Source organism: Carettochelys insculpta, chromosome 3, assembly GCF_033958435.1.
Source record: "Carettochelys insculpta isolate YL-2023 chromosome 3, ASM3395843v1, whole genome shotgun sequence".
Lineage (NCBI taxonomy): Eukaryota > Metazoa > Chordata > Testudines > Carettochelyidae > Carettochelys > Carettochelys insculpta.
The window spans coordinates 128,163,984-128,180,476 of NC_134139.1; the positions used below are offsets into that span (position 1 = coordinate 128,163,984).

The window sequence follows — 16,493 nt, forward strand, 5'->3', positions numbered from 1 at the left end:
GGAAGATGAGAAGCTAGCAAAAATGGTGCGGGTGTTAAACGAAGAAGGGAAGTGGTACAGACTGATTATGAACATCGATAAAACAAAAACAATGGTATTTGGAGGTAAGGAAATAGGAAGAAAGATCAGTGTCAATGGTATTGAAAATATAGAGAAGTTCACGTATCTGGGGAGCAACATAGCGTATGATCTAGACTGTAAGAAGGAAGTAGAAACTAGAATAGCAAAAGCAAGAGTGAGTTTGAAAGTGATGTATAAAGTCTGGAAAAGCAAAGCAATTAGCTTAAGAACGCAGCTGGGCATCTTGAAAACGTGTGTATTCAGCAGCATGTTGTACGGATGTGAAACATGGGTGACAATGAACGATTTGAAAAGAACAATATTAGCATTCAAAAGGAGTTGTTATAGAAAGAATCTGAGAATAGGATGGATGCAGAAGGTCACCAATGAGGAATTATATAGGAAACCTGATGCAGAAGGTTATAAAACGGAAGCTACAACTATTTGGCCATATTTGCAGAATGAACGACGAACAAAAATATCAAAACCCTAGTATTCAGCATAATGGATGGTTCAAATAGGAGATGCAGACCCCACAGAGAATGGGTAGATGATGTAGTAGATTGGTGCGGATCTAGTCTACAGAAACTAAGCCACTCTGCACTGGATAGGGAAAGATGGAAGGAAATAGTGAGTGAGGCATCAGACACGAACGGGGGCTGAGCCCACGGTTGATGATGATGATGATGATGATGATAAGAGAGATTCTCACTAGCCACTCACAGGTTACACCACAGTTATACTAAACCTGGAACTTTTCCTTGCAACAAATCCCATTGCCAACTTTGCCCACTTATTTATTCTGGGGATACCATCACTGGACCTAGCCATGTTAATTACAAGAACAAGGGCTTATTCTTGTGTACCTCAACCAATATTATATGTGCTATTATGTGCCAGCAATGTCCCTCTAGTATGTACATATGACAATCTGGGCAAACCCTTTGCCAAAGAATGAATGGACACAGAGCGGACATCAGGAGTCTCAATACACATAAGCCAGTCAGTGAGCATTTCAATGGAGTGGGCCATTCTGTTAAAGACCTGAGAATATGCATCCTACAAGAAAGAGTCTTTAAAAACAGATTGCCTAGGGAGATGAACTTGGGTTCATATTCAAATGCCACACATTAGCACTTGGTATGAACAAAGACAGCAATTAACTCATGCGTTACAGGGACTGCTTCTCTTCCTTTGATGTTCATAATTATCTCAGGCAAGACACTTAACATCCCTCATCACTACCCCTCTTCAGTCCTATGTACTAGATTTGTCAGTTTTTATTGCAATTTTTTTTGACCTTTCTACAATATAGTTGTCCCTCTGTCCTGGAAATGCTGTTAATCTGATAATGTGGGTCTATCCCATTAAAGCTCATCACCTAAAAAATCATTTTGTTAATCTTTAAAGTGCTTCATGACTGCTGTTTTGTTTTGTTAAAGCTTGTATGGGTATGTATAGCCTTGCTGCAATCACATCTTCATTTTCAAAACAAAAAGCAGTCAAGTAGCACTTTAACGACTAGCAAAATAGTTTATTAGGTGAGCTTTCGTGGGACAGACCCACTTCTTCAGACCATAGCCAGACCAGAACAGACTCAATATTTCTGTTCTGGTCTAGCTATGGTCTGAAGAAGTGGGTCTGTCCCATGGAAGCTCACCTAATAAACTATTTTGCTAGTCGTTAAAGTGCTACTTGACTGCTTTTTGTTTTGATAGTGTATAGACCAGCATGGCTTCCTCTCTGTTAATTTTCAGTGTAGGCATACCATAAATGACTTACTCCGTATACATCACTGAATCCAAATGCCCTTGCTGAGGTTCCAGAGACTAAGTATAGGTCTGTGACAGTAGAACTCCTAAAGTTGATCAAAAATATTCATAAACTTTTTGGATAAAAGGCTGCCAGATGATTAAAAATTGTGACTGTGATTAATAAAGGTTAATTGTGCTGTTGAACAAGAATGTGATGCCACTTATTTTTATGGTGCAAGTCAAAGCGTGAAGGGGTACGTAAAGATTAGCATGTCAGACAAATAAATACCATGCAGTGCTGGCTACAACAGTGTTGTGCAAATGCCAGTTGTCGCTTTCATGTGATATTGTAAATAAGAAACTGGGAACTTCATCTCTGAGTGCAGTTAGATAACCGAAAAAGAATCCCCAACCAAACAAGCCCCAAAATAAACAAAAAAACCCTCAACTATGTGTAAGTTTGACTTTCAAAATAAAGAGATTGGATTACAGTACTTATGAGGTGAATTAAAAATATTATTTCTTTTGTTTCTCTTTCCAGAGCAAATATTTGTAGTAATAGTACAATTTGCTTCCTATTAGTAATTGAAATCAATACATTTGAAAATACAGAAACATTTAAAAAAACTTACATTTTTGAATTAGTATTCTGCTTGTTAAACAGTGCAATTAAAACTTCAATTAATCACAATTAACATTTTAATTGCTTAGTAATTATGTTAGTTATCTGCGATCGACAGCTATAAAACAGAAATTTTATATAAAATATTAGGTTTTGGTTTTCAGCTTTGAAATTCTTCACTTTTTAAATTTTATTTTTAATTTTCCTCCTTTCTTTCTCTTCTCTTTATTTATTTTGACACTCAGTGCATTAGGATAAACCAGGGGTGGGTAAGGAATTGCCCGTGGGCCTCATCTAGCTGCCTAGCCTTTTAAATCTGGCCTACAGCTGGTCCTACATCTGTGAAATTGGGGAGAGCTTCAGGTACTGCCTCTGCCCGCAGCAAAATCTCTCATATCCAATTGGCTGAAAACTGGCCAATGGGAGTTGAGAGATTTTGCCAGGGGGTTGGAAAGTGAGTGCAGCAGTTTCTCAGCTCCCATTGGCCTGTTTCCAGTTGGGAGGTAAAGTAGCATTGAAGCTGTTACAGCAACCTTATGCCATGTAAGATTTTCTTTGTGGGAGGAGTTTTTCATGGACTAATTAAGCAGCACAATTTCTAAACTCCCATTGGCTGGGGAGCTAAGGCAGCACAGAAAGACAGCACCCACTTAGCCCCCTCTGGCAACGTGGAGAGCCACCTGGACCAGCCAGTGGGCTGAGGCTGCTGGGAGGCAGTGAAACCTGCCTGAGTGTGTTGCTAGCCAGGAGCTGCTTAGGTAAGCACCTCCTGACCAGAGCCTGCCTCTGGCACCCTCCTTGAACCCCATCTCCCTCTCACACCCTGCACCCGCTCCTACATCTCTTCCTCAGGCCATAATCCTCTTCTGAACTCATATCTCCTCTTGGACCTTGCACTCCCATCCCCTGCCCCAGGTCACAACCCACTACTTAACCCAAACTCCTTCTCAGACCCCACACTCTATCCTGCACCCCAGTCTCCTATTCCAAGCTCCCTTCTGCATCCAGTCTCAGTCCCAGACCCTGCACCTTCTCCACAGAAAAGTGCAGCCCTCGACCACTTACGAACATGTTGGAGTGCCCCCATTCATCAGAAATTATTGCCTGCTCTTGGGAGAAACTGTCCAGATTTTTTTCAGTTTTCCTTTAATTGCTCAGTAATTTCTCAGAACTTCTTTGTGTTGGGAAATAATAGTGCAGAAGGAGGAATGACACTCTTTAACTGTTATTCTGTAACTCTTATGTTGGGAAAATGTTGAGAAATGTATAAATAAGAGAGAGAGGGAGAAGTATGTGTGTGCTGGCTGACTGGGAGGGGGAGGAATCTGGAAATCATTCCCAATCCCTATGAGATGAAAACTTTAATGTTTCCTTCTATTTTCAGACCAGATTTAGCAGTTCTCTTAACTACACGTTGAACCTCTCTAGTCCAGCACTCTCTTTCCAGCAACAGCCATAATCCAGCATGATTTTAATTAGCTGGACAACCACTTACCATAGGGGTGTGACCAAGTTTCTTGTCGTCCCATAAAGTTTGTTTACAGCCACCAGTCCTGGCTCTTAGTGTTCTGTGCTGTTTAGCTGTAATTTGCCTCAAATGTCTTGTCAGAGCCCAGTAAGCAGTGGAAGTGTTGGTAACACTGCTAGACAATATTAACCTCCTGTGGTCTGTCAGATTCTCTCATTCAGCTCCAGTCAGGTCCCTAGGGTGCAGGACTAGAGAGTTTCAACCTGTACTGTTCAGTTCCTGACAGCAGATGATCAAGAACTGTCCCTCGTGGTGTTTTGCAGATACTTGTATAGTTTGTGAGCTGTGAGTGATTTACACAGCTCAAAGTGTTCTATATAACTGCTAGTCCTAAGCTTCCATATAAATACTACCCTTAAGTAGAGTACTGGAGATGCACTGCAGCTCTATATACTTCTTGCAATATAGAGTGATGCTAACATTTATATACATCATGTAATCAGATTTTTTTTAATACAAGCTTCTTGAACAAATTTGAGATGCTTTCTTGAATGCTGCTTATATGGAGATGAGAGGGTGGGAATCTAGTTTTTGGTGGCTGTGATTTTAATTATGCATGTGTGCATCTAACAGCCAAGAATGAGATCTGCTATTTTCTCTTTAATAATCTATTTTCTATCCCTGTATTATGATATGGAGGGATGCATCCAGGCGCTTTATAATCAACCTCTACAGAAAGAGAGAGAGCAATTCTTTCTGGGCTAGTTGTGTCAGAAGATTGTTTCTTGTAGGATGGTGTGTTTGACTCAGCATGTGTATTATTTTTTTATCTTCAGGCTTTTGTGGAGGCTCAGAATAAAATTACAGTGCCATTTCTTGAGCAGTGTCCTGTCAGAGGGTTATTCAAAGAACAAATGACTGAGCTCTATGACTATCCCAAGTACAGTTGCCACTTCAAAAAAGGAAAAAGGTATGTGAAGAATGTTATTGAGTGCTTTTAAGGTCATAAAGGTGAATTCTAGTCCCTGGAAATTGAAAATAATTATCAACTTGATCTGTTCCATCCCCTTTATCAATTATCAAATTTAGTAAATTGGGAAGAATGGTCATATACACTAATGTGAGTATGTAGCTGTGTGGGCCATTGACTAGAATGCTAGTTCTGTAGGCCTGAGTTATCTTCCCATTTCTCCTGGTGACTCATGGTGAGACTGTGAACAAAACGCTTTTCCTCTCCATGCCTCGGATCCTGAGCTAACAATCACCATTTAATAATAAAGCTCTGGAGAGGCCGTTATATTTAGATGGGCATCCAACTTGGAAAAATCATGCTTTATGTCTGAATATTTTGCATCTATTATAGTGATGAGTAATGCCTAGAATTACTAAATCTGAAAAGCCAGGTGCAGGAGGAGATTTTGCTATTTGTTGATTGGTTTACTTTATACAGTGGACAACTTTACATCGTCAACTTCATTTTTTTTCTACGGATATTTCCTTGCTTCAAAGACCCTTAAACATCAGCAGAGGAGCAGAAAATAATAATGGAATTGTGCAACTAAAAAAAATCAGACCATATGGGTGCTTATTTAAAAGTTCTAGTTACTGATTATTTGCTACTTTAAACTTCAGCTTTTGTTGCTTGAAACTAGGTGAGGCTAGATGGGGATGGGTGGAGTGTTGTTTATTGGTCCTCCATCAGCTGCAGAGGTGGATTTGCAGCTGGGGTTAACTTTTCCTGTCATATCACTATTTAAGACTTCCCAGAGACCTGTAGCAGTTCTCCAGCAAAATGAGCAAAGGGAGGATCTGATAGCCATGTTCGTAATGTCCAAACATTGTCAAAATTTATTTAAATTTATTTTAAATGAATAAATAAATTTATTCATTTATTAATTGTCAAAAGCATAAAGAGCCCTTTCTACCTTGCTGTTCAGTTTTTCTTTCCATCAACTGATAAGGTTTTGACACCACGTGCTTTCCCAGAACTATCCACAGGCACAAGGAATCATAAGGAGGGCACGAAATTCCCTGTCCCCTCCACATAGCTTCACAGAGCTTGGGAAGGAAGACTGCTCAGAAGGTGGTTGTGCTACATAAAACCAGGGAGAGACGCTGTCCTTCCTGTGGCCATCCATATCTGAAATATGTATTCACTATCCATTAACGGTAATAGTCTCTCACCTGAGGCTGAAGTTCACAAAATTGTGATTGTTTTGCTACTACTAATGCTATAGACAGCCTGCCAACCTTAAACAAATCCTCACCAGCCACTACAAATCGCAAACCAGTGACTCTAGGCCTGGAACCAGCCCCTGCAACAGTCCTCGCTGCCAACTCTGCTCACATATCTGCACCAGTGACATCATCACAGGACCTAACACCAACTATACCATCAGGGGCTCCTTTACCTGCACATCTACTAATATAACATATGCCATCATGTGCCAGGAATGCCCCACTGCAGTTTACATTGGCCAAACTGGACAGTCTCTCCACAAAAGAATAAATGACATAAATCAGACATCAGGAACGGTAATGTACAGAAGCCTGTGGGGGAACACTTCAGTCTCCCTGGACACTGAGGCCGTGTCTACACTAGCCCCAAACTTCGAAATGGCCACGCAAATGGCCATTTCGAAGTTTACTAATGAAGCGCTAAAATGCATATTCAGCGCTTCATTAGCATGCGGGCGGCCGCGGCACTTCGAAATTGACGCGTCTCATCGCTGCGCGGCTCATCCCGACGGGGCTCCTTTTCGAAAGGACCCCGCCCACTTCGACGTCCCCTTATTCCCATCAGCTCATGGGAATAAGGGGACTTCGAAGTAGGCAGGGTCCTTTCAAAAAGGAGCCCCGTCGAGACGAGCCGCGCGGTGGCGAGGCGCATCAATTTCGAAGTGCTGTGGCTGCCCGCATGTTAATGAAGCGCTGAATATGCATTTTAGCGCTTCATTAGTAAACTTCGAAATGGCCATTTGCGTGGCCATTTCGAAGTTTGGGGCTAGTGTAGATGTAGCCTCAGTGGCAGATTTAAGGGTAACGGTTCTGAAACAAAAAAATTTCAGAAATCAAATGGAGTGAGAAGTCTCTGAGCTGCAATTTATTTGCAAATTTGACTCTGTTAACCAAGGATTAAACAGAGACTGGGAGTGTCTCGCAGCTTACAAAGGCAGTTTCTCTGCTCTGGGTGCTAATCTCTCCCCATTAGACTCTGACAAAGGCTCACATCCCCCTGTCTGATCTGACTTGTTTTTTCCTCTTTTGATACGTACTGTTGATACTGGGCCATTTCCATCTTGCTGAATAGACCTTGTCAGCTCTGGCCCTCCCTCTTACTGGGACCCCACTCTTTAAATACCCCTCTGACACCCCCCCACCCCCGGTGCATCTGATGAAGCAGGCCTTTGCCCACAAAAGCTTATGCTCCAAAATATCTGTTAGTCTGTAAGGTACCATAAGACTTCCTGTTGTTCTCTGATCTTATCTGTTCAGATCTAGAGCTTACAAATATTAAAAAGGCTTCCTCGTCTACCTCTTACTCAGCAGACATAAGGCCTGTAAGCTTCAGGTCTTTAATTTTGTTGCTGCTCATAGACTAACACAATATTATAAAAGTGTTGTATTCTGAATGAACTGTGGGCTTTATTTCATTGACTTCTGGAAGCACAAGTTAGAATTGAAATGAATGGTGAGATATCGCGTCTTCCTCTGCCCTCTCCCCATGAAGTTGTGGATTTGACTTAACCTCAGTTAGTAATTAACTGCATGCAACTATATACATACAACTGTATGAACACAAGCACAGTTTTGGCAGGTTATTGGTTTAGATTGATTTCCCAGTCAGCCTAAGGTAAACTCAAGTACTGTACTAACCTGAGCTGTCTGATGCATATGTCTAAGCAGTTAGTAAGATCAATAGTTCAAATCCTAGGTGAAATTCTACAGCTAGGGAGTATATTGTTGCAAAATGTAACAATTGATGATGTGGTTGTCTGTGGCATTGCCAAGGCCACCTTTATGTTTGGAATGCTGTCACGCTAGTTATGGAACAGAGGCGATGTCTACACTTGCCCCCTTCTTTGAAGGGGGCCTGGTAATCAGGCTGATTGGAGAATACTGATGAAGTGCTGCAATGACTGCGTAGCACTTCCTTAGGCTAATTCTCCCCGTGGCAACTTCGAAGTGTCAAACTTCGAACTGCCGGCGTGTCATATAGCCATGGACAATTTGAAGTGCCCGAAGAAGGGGACAAGTGTAGACATAGCCAAAGGGTATGAAAACAAGCTGTAAGCTGTCTGTTGGGCAGGGTTGGTTGCAGAGCTTTGATATCACTGCCACACTGGGAAAGTTGTTCCCTATATTGCTTCCTTGAGTCAGTTGCAGGGTTAAAGGATGGGACAAGGTTCCCAAAGCAAAACCCTTAATAGTTGTGGAATGTCTGGGATTTAGCGTACGCTTGTAAAAGCTCAGTTCGCTTGATCTGGCTGTCTTGTTTGTGCAGCTGACTTGAGAATGCCCAAGGCCATACTGTGTGGTCAGCTAAAGCATGGCACCTGCTCTCATTGCAGCCAGTAAAAAGGGACATAAAGACGGGTTTCAGCATGCCAGGTTGACAAGTGGGAAGCAGTATCCCATGATGAAGTGTGGTGGTTGCAGATTTGTCCTATCATCCTTAAACTCTTTGAATGAAGGTGCATTAACACCTTATGTGAAAGACAGGAGCGCACTAAAGCAAGGATACAGTACTGTTCAGTGGTCATGGACTGTCTTCTGTCCCACATGCAATTGTATTTGAAGTTCCCACGTTGGTCCTGAGGTAGTGTGCAGATCTTCACCTCTAACATTTGCTGAATCCTTGTGTGTGAGATTTCATCATGATTATTTTAGGAAGATGAGATAATTTACATGGCTGAATTTATTAATTTGTAAGCACACACACACTCATTCTGAGGCGGACAGCACTATTAAGACAATATAATTTTGTAACTCTTGGGGCACGATGCTATTTCATGACTTTTACTGCTGTAGTAGACCTCAACAACAAGATGCAGGAAAAATGTTTCATATACAGTTTATCTTATTTAAAACTTACTTACACAGTGCTTAGGATGGAAGAAAATAAAGGAGCAATATGTGAAGGAACATGTTTAGAGAATGAAAACTATGGACTATTATTTTTAAAAGAATCAACATATTATTATTGTGAGTGCAGAGGCTTTCTAAGGTAAACCTGTGAAGCTTTCCTATTACAATATCAAGATTGTCACACTATATGGTGTCATGTAGTGTGGAAGTTATTTCATCCTCTGTTGTATACCGGTGTTTATTGTAGAATGTGGCTGAGTTGAATTTCACAGCCCTTTATTCCAGAAAGATTTGGATCCTGTGTTTTAAAGGTATCACTACTGTATGGTGTGTTTGTCTTTTATGACTTCTTATCAATTTTTCATACATCACTCTTTTTTGTTAGCTGGGCTGAAAGATAAAAACCGAGTTTCGTTTTATTCACTCAGCTTACGTGTTTTTCAGGTATTTTCACTTTTACAATACTGGACTGCAGAACCAACGAGTATTATATGTGCAAGAATCTTTGGAAGCAGATGCCAAAATATTCCTTGATCCAAATAAGCTTTCTGATGATGGCACTGTGGCTTTACGAGGTCAGTGAGACAGGTTTCTTAAAAAAATAAAAACAGCAACCTGGGGTTGGGATTAGTTTGAGACTACAGAACTCTAAATTAGGTTTCTTCATTGTTTATATCAAAATATGATGTTCATAAACACTTTTGTAGGGACAGTGATAGTGTCTGATAGGGATTTTGTGTACACAAAATAAAAAAGCAAAGAATATAAAAATGTGTGTGTGACGAGTTCTCATTTCTTAAAGATCTAATAGTTATTAGGAATTTTTTTCTGTGTCAATGAGGATAGAATATCTGTCACTTTCTAACCTTGAACAGTCTTTCTCTTTTAACACAAGTTGATAGATTTCTGGATTGTTTATATTCCTTGTGTACATGCATGTAATGGACTCCTCTAATTCTTAAGTGCTATGACACTTTCTAGTGTAATTTCTTTCAAATATTAGTTCAATATATTTGTCTAGCATTAAGAAAGGAATAATATTTATAGAGCAAGCCAAAATGGGAGTTCTTCATAGTTGTACTTAGTCTTTCTACAGATTGTCTTTGTGTCTAATTCACAGTCCAGTTAAAGATTCCGATCTGCCTTTTTCAAAGTTTTTGTATATTAAGCTGTACCTGTGCCACAGTCACGCCAGTTCATGCTACATCTATGCAGACCCAAGCAGCCTTCAACAAGCAAGGTCTGTTCTTCACTCAAGTTAACTAACTTGAAGCAAAATCGTAGTGCTGAGCAGGTAGTTTGTAGTTTTCACATCAATTAGCAGGTTGAGTTCAACAATATGAGGGAGCTTAGGGCTTGCCTTCACTTATTAACTCATGAAATGTAAAAGCTGCCTTGTCTTCTTTAAGCCAAACTTCTTGGCCGTTTCTATGTAGGCCACTTTCTTTGAAAGTGGCATGGTAATACATGGCCAGAAATATGCTAATGAGGCATGGATGCATATTCCCCGTGCCTCATTAGCATATGGTCAAGTGATTTGGAGCCCGGAAGACCGTTCTCCCGGACTCCAAAATGCCGTGGAGAAGCGCAGCCCCAGGGGAGGTTCTGGAAGGAAGTCCTTCCGGAGGCCTCTTCTTCCCAAAAATTTTTGGGAAGAAGGGGCGTCCGGAAGAGGGACTTCCTTCCGGAAGCTCCCGCAGGGCTGCACTTCTACACGGTGTTTTGGAGTCTGGAAGAGTGGTCTTCCGGACTCCAAATCACATGACGGTATGCTAATGAAGCATGGGGAATTTGCATCCTTGCCTCATTAGCAATATTTTGGGATGTGTATTACCATGACACTTTTGAAGAAAGTGGCCTGTGTAGAAATGGCCCTTGACAGTAGTGTCCATAGTATAATTAAATTTAACACCCTTGTAGGGGGTGAAACTATCAAAAACCCCACCACAGTAACATTTAACTTCTAAAAAGGGGAGTCACTCAAGAACAAGGATGCTAGTTAAATGGAAATTAAAAAGAGCAGTCACAAATGTAGAATGTCTGCAATGAACACAGAGTCAACTTGAGAGCACCATAGCACAGTGTCAGACTATATGTATTCCCCAAATCAAAAAAGACAGCGTGAGGGTCAAAAGAATGTGCCTGGGGCTAACCAGTGGACTATAGTAGAGGCTAAAAAGAAATCCTTTAAAATATAAAAGTCAGACCTTAATGAGAAAAATAGGAAGGAACATAGGCACTGGCAACTACCTTTTAAAAGTGTAGAAGGGCAGGCCAAGAAATAATTTTATCTATTAATCAATGACTTATAATACATCAGCAAGATCAGATGGTATTGGTCTAAGACTTCTGAAAGAATTCAAGTCTAACTCTGCAGAACTAGTAACAGTGGTATGTAGCCTGTCACTTGAAATCAACCTCTGTACCAGATGACTGGAAGATAAATTAATGTTGCCTTTTTAAAAAATATTAGAGACAATCCTATCAATTACAAGCTGGTGAGTCTAACTTGCGTCCTGAGCAAATTGGTAAAAACTATATTAGAAACCAGAATTATTAGACACACCGGTGAATATGATCTGTAAAGGGAAGTCATGCCTTACTGATCCATTAGAATTCCTTGAGGGAATCAACAAACATACAACATAATTTTTTTTCTTTGACAGATTAACAAGCCTTGTGGATAAGGGAGAAGCAGTAGATGTGACAAATCATGAGTTTAGTAAGGCTTTTGCTGCTATCCAACATGACCCTACCTTAAGAGATCTATGGCAACATAGCTTAGAGAAACCTACTATAAGGTGGGTGCACAACTGGCTAGAAAACATACTAGAGAGAAGTTATCACCTTTGGACCACAGACAAACTGCAAGGGCAGATTGAGCAGTATCTCTAGGAATCTGTCTTGTTCCTCAGTGCCTGGGCCAATATCCAGCTAAGGCCCACCTGAAAGATATTACAGAATCTTGTTTACCTCACATGATTCAGATAGTTGGAAAAGGGCAGAGATTTGTGCAGTTTTAATTCTATTAGTCATATAATGCCTCCATCTGGTAGTGCAGAAGTTTTCCAGTGTATTTCTCTGTATTTTCTGTAGCTTTACAATGTCTCACTTGAAATGACTCTCTGTGGAACACCAGTCACCTTTTTAAGGACGTTTATCCATTATTTCAGCCCATTTCTACCCCTTTAACTTCCTGTTCATTATTCAGAAGTCTGCCCCCCTGCTTTTCTCCAACATTCACAGTCATAGCCTAGATCAGAGGTTTTCAACTGGTCTGCCACAACACACTGGTGTACCATCAGAACTATCCAAGTGTGCCCTGAAACATGGTTAATTTCCCCTCACTGCGGCTGTTTGCACAGCTACCACAGGGGGAAATTGATGACCCCATGCTAGCTGAGGCTCAAGCAGCAAGGCTGCCTGCCCCCCTACTGTGGGAAGGAGGGAGGGAGGGAGGTCAGGAGCCTGTTGGAGCTGAGGTGCAGATTAAATGCCCTTTTCTAGCTCCAACAGGCTGGCAGGAGGGGAAACGTTTATGAACCATCGAGTCAACTGAAAAAAGTGGGAGTGCCGTGGAATTATCTCCCTGGAGTGTACTGTGTTACTGCAAAGGTTGAGAACCACTGGGCTAGATACCGGTTAGTTGTGTGTCGTCTTCATTTGTCATATACCAGTCTTTTGTGTGTGAAAAAAGATGGTATGCTAAGTTATAGTCTGTCATCAAGCTGCACTCCAGAACAATGCTGTGATGACTGTGTGTTTGGCAACAGTTGGATAAAGATCTTTTCATGTTTCAGAGTAAATTACTAACTAGTACTAAGGAGAGCTTCTGGGGGTAAGCGTGTATTCCTGCTAATTAAATTGACATTTTTTGGTCATTAACTGATGATTGAGTGGTCTGGGTGAGCTAGTATCTTTTACTGGAGCAGGTTCTGTTGGGGGGAAAAGATGAGGTTCTGAGTGCTGTGAAGTGACACTTTATAAAACATAGATTTATTTTAGGGTCAAACAGTGGGAATATGGAAAGCCCCTTTTGGAAAATAAGAGTTTTATGCTGTGTGCCAATTTAATTATAGACAGGGAGGGAGAGACTTCAACCCTTTTATGAGGGAGAGACTTCAACCTTACAGGGTCCATCAGTAAAGTGCAATGCCTCCTCATTTCAGACGCTGTGATTTACTTTAATCAATGGATTGGGAGTGACGGAATTACTAAATAGTTTCATCAGTGGCAGCTCTGATGGGAGTGGAAATTAAGTTCCCTGTCTTGCTGTCTTTTGGTATACCCAATAGACAGCACTCCGTCTAGTTACTACCTATATATGTAAATAACTTCCATCACAACTTCATGTTGGAAGATAAGACACTTCCAACCTTAAAATGTGCAGTAGTTGAGAGAAGACCAGCCCATCAGCCAAAGATCACTACTACATTCTGCATTCACTACTAGCTGCTGAGAAAGGGAGCCACAACCTACTTCAATAGCTTAAAACAAAAAAAAAAAAAAGTGTGCTCTAAACTTCTTTAAAAAAGGAGTCTTTTTCAAAATACGTTTCAACTTTAAACTGGTAACATGCTTCTTCATAATTTAACTTTTTTCCTTTAAGTCAAAATAAACTAGTAATCTTAAAATTTACTGGAGAAACATCTCCAGGAGAGAACACAGTTCTTTAATTATATCTATTTTAACTTTTTCCATGTTCATATTTGGTTAATGTGTGACAAATGGCAGAAAGCTGTGCAGCCAAATAGAAAAAGTGATCAGTGTCTTTGTTTGGCTTTATTTCCAGGCTATGCGTTCACTGAAGATGGTGAGTACTTTGCTTATGGTCTGAGTTCCAGTGGTTCAGACTGGGTAACTATCAAGTTTATGAAAGTGGATGGTCCTGAAGAGCTTCCAGATATGCTGGAAAGGGTTAAATTCAGCTGCATGGCTTGGACCCATGATGGAAAAGGCATGTTCTACAACAGCTATCCAAAACAAGATGGGAAAAGTGATGGTAAGTATGCCTTGCATCTGTGAAGAAAAGTAACCCCTTTTTTCAACAGGTGGGTATAGTAGTGGCTAGGAAATTGTTCGGTTCAAGCACTGCCTGACTACTTACGTGGCAAGCTGGCCCAGGAAATTTCCCTGGGCAGTTGAGAAGTTTGTAGAATATTGAATGACCTTTTGATACGCTCAGTTCCTTCTGAGATTCCTACTTCTACAAGTACTATACACAGTATTGTCCAGTCCTTTTCAGATGTAAACATATATATGCATTCTCTGATCATAGTGACAAAGTTGTGTAAGTCTTTGATCAGGGCCTATCTCCATATACGGTAGGCTCACAACATTTGCGAGGGTTCAGTGTTCAGAACCCTCGCAAATGTTGATTTTTCACAAATTGAGGGGGGGAGCAGGGGTGGGCTCGGAGCCTGGGGAAGTGGTGGCTGCTGACTTTCCTCACCCCAAAGCTTGTCACTCTTGAAACCATGAGTCCTGAAATTAGTACTATTAGTACTAAATGTGCATCTCCCCCAAATACGCACCCTTCTTGTGATAGGGTGTGGTCACAGAAGACCCTTTGGGATGTTCCTGGGTGTGCTGATCAGGCCACTGATACCCTCCTTCTTACTCTCGAGGACTCCCCACCATGCTGTCCTGCTGAGCCAGATCCTCTAGTCTTCCCCAGCCAAAGCGCAGAGTTGGGATTATTGCCCCCCTCTGCAAAGCAATACAGATGCTGATTAAGCACAGCTCTGGAGAGGTACCCAGCACCTGGGAAATCAACCCTCAGAAGGGATCAAACTTCCAAATAAATTCTTCTCATATTGTGCAAAAGATTTGCATAGGAGGGGCTCGCTAGATAAGCCCTCTTTATCAATGAAAGGAGAGATCTGCACAGGTAATAACAATTTACAGTGGGCTTAATTATAAACAAGAGTTTTATTAAGCAAAACAATAGGATTTAAGTGGTTATAAATAAAAACAAATCAAAGTGCGTTACCAAATTTAAAAAAAAAGCAAAGCTAATTCTGTTCCACTAAGAATGTAGTTACTTGTGACCCTACACAGCTGTCCTTATATCCAGTCAAAAAAGATCCTATCCTGACCTAGTCTCCGTAACACAGTAAAGATCTTTTAGGGTGTGTCAGGAAGATTCTAAGGCAGGCTGAAGACAAAAAAGCTGAAAGATTCCTATTGCTTAAATAGGCCCTCCTCCTTTGTTTTAACCATCCGCCCCACCAAAGGGGGAAAAAAAAAATTCCAAAGTGGAATTCTAGACCAACTGCCTTCCAGACACACAAAGCCATTTAAAGGCCATCAGGATGATTGTCCTGTCATTAGAATTGGAACAGCAATGATGGCCCTCATTAGCACATTTAAAACTTGAAACAGACATACGCTCCAGTTATCTAACTTCACATGCAAGAATGATACATGCACAGAAATATGATATAGAGATTTAGCAGGTTGTAACGTTAAAAATGATGGGTTACACGACATGTTATCCAGAGCATCTGAGTCATGCATATTTATATTCAGAACCTCTTTTTCCATAAAGCATACAGGGGTTTGTCCCACTTCTTACTTGTGTAAAAATAAAAATGGTTGCTAATCCATATAATCACAGCTGTGATCCTTGAAGAATTCCTTTCACCACAAGTATGTGTACAGAAGCTGAGAAGCTTGCAAAAATTTAAAATGAAAGTTATCTTCATGAAAATGAAATTTCCTTCTGGCTTACACCAGGAACTGAGACATCTACTAATCTGCACCAGAAGCTGTTTTACCACATACTTGGGACTGACCAGTCAGAAGATGTTTTATGTGCTGAATTTCCTCACGAGCCAAAATGGATGGGTGGAGCTGAGGTAAATAGCACATTTTATTTATAATTGTGCAAGCCCGGCCTTTTTGATTAAGCCAAACTGCAATATTTATTACTAAAAAAAAATCTGGTAAGGAAGTTGGGCTCAAAAGGTAAGAATTGCCAGACTTAAATCTGCATATGCAATATTAATCCAGTCCTTCTGTGCATGGATATTATGATATAGGTCTTAACTGTGTGATCCCATACTATCTTTTCCTGTTGGTATCCTGCATCATTGAGCAAAAAGTTTGGACCACTTCTGGGGATGAATCAGGGTTGTGTAGTACAGGAGAATGTTTGTTTTCTATAGGACCCCTGGCTCATTTGTTGTGGAAGTGGAAAGGTGGATTGTGAACAAGGCAAAAGATTGTAGGAAAAGAGGGAAGGTTTCAGGAATAAAGCAGGGGATAAAGCAAGAGAGTGCTCTCCTAGGCTGTGTTTACACTACGAGATAAAATAGAGTTTAAGGCATTTAGCTCTATTGTACCAAGTGCCTGTCTTCACTATAAATACCATTAGCTCAATTTATGGAGCACTAGAGTTGATATAAGATCGATATCATAATATTGCCAGAACCTGACGGGTGTAGCATTCAGGTTGAATCTAAACTTCGAAATGAAGGCTAGTGTGGCAGCGCCATGT

The 16,493-nt window shown here is 40.8% G+C and overlaps 1 protein-coding gene across 2 annotated transcripts in view; it reads left to right on the forward strand.

Moving 5' to 3' along the window:
• The window catches only part of PREP (prolyl endopeptidase), a 201,297-nt gene that overhangs the window by 10,508 nt on the left and 174,296 nt on the right, over positions 1-16,493 (forward strand). For both annotated transcript variants that reach the window (XM_074990809.1, XM_074990810.1), the window contains 4 exons: positions 4,741-4,874; positions 9,437-9,567; positions 13,785-13,994; positions 15,731-15,852. In XM_074990809.1, the coding sequence (XP_074846910.1) occupies positions 4,741-4,874; positions 9,437-9,567; positions 13,785-13,994; positions 15,731-15,852 (597 nt within the window). The remainder of the gene's footprint in view (positions 1-4,740; positions 4,875-9,436; positions 9,568-13,784; positions 13,995-15,730; positions 15,853-16,493) is intronic.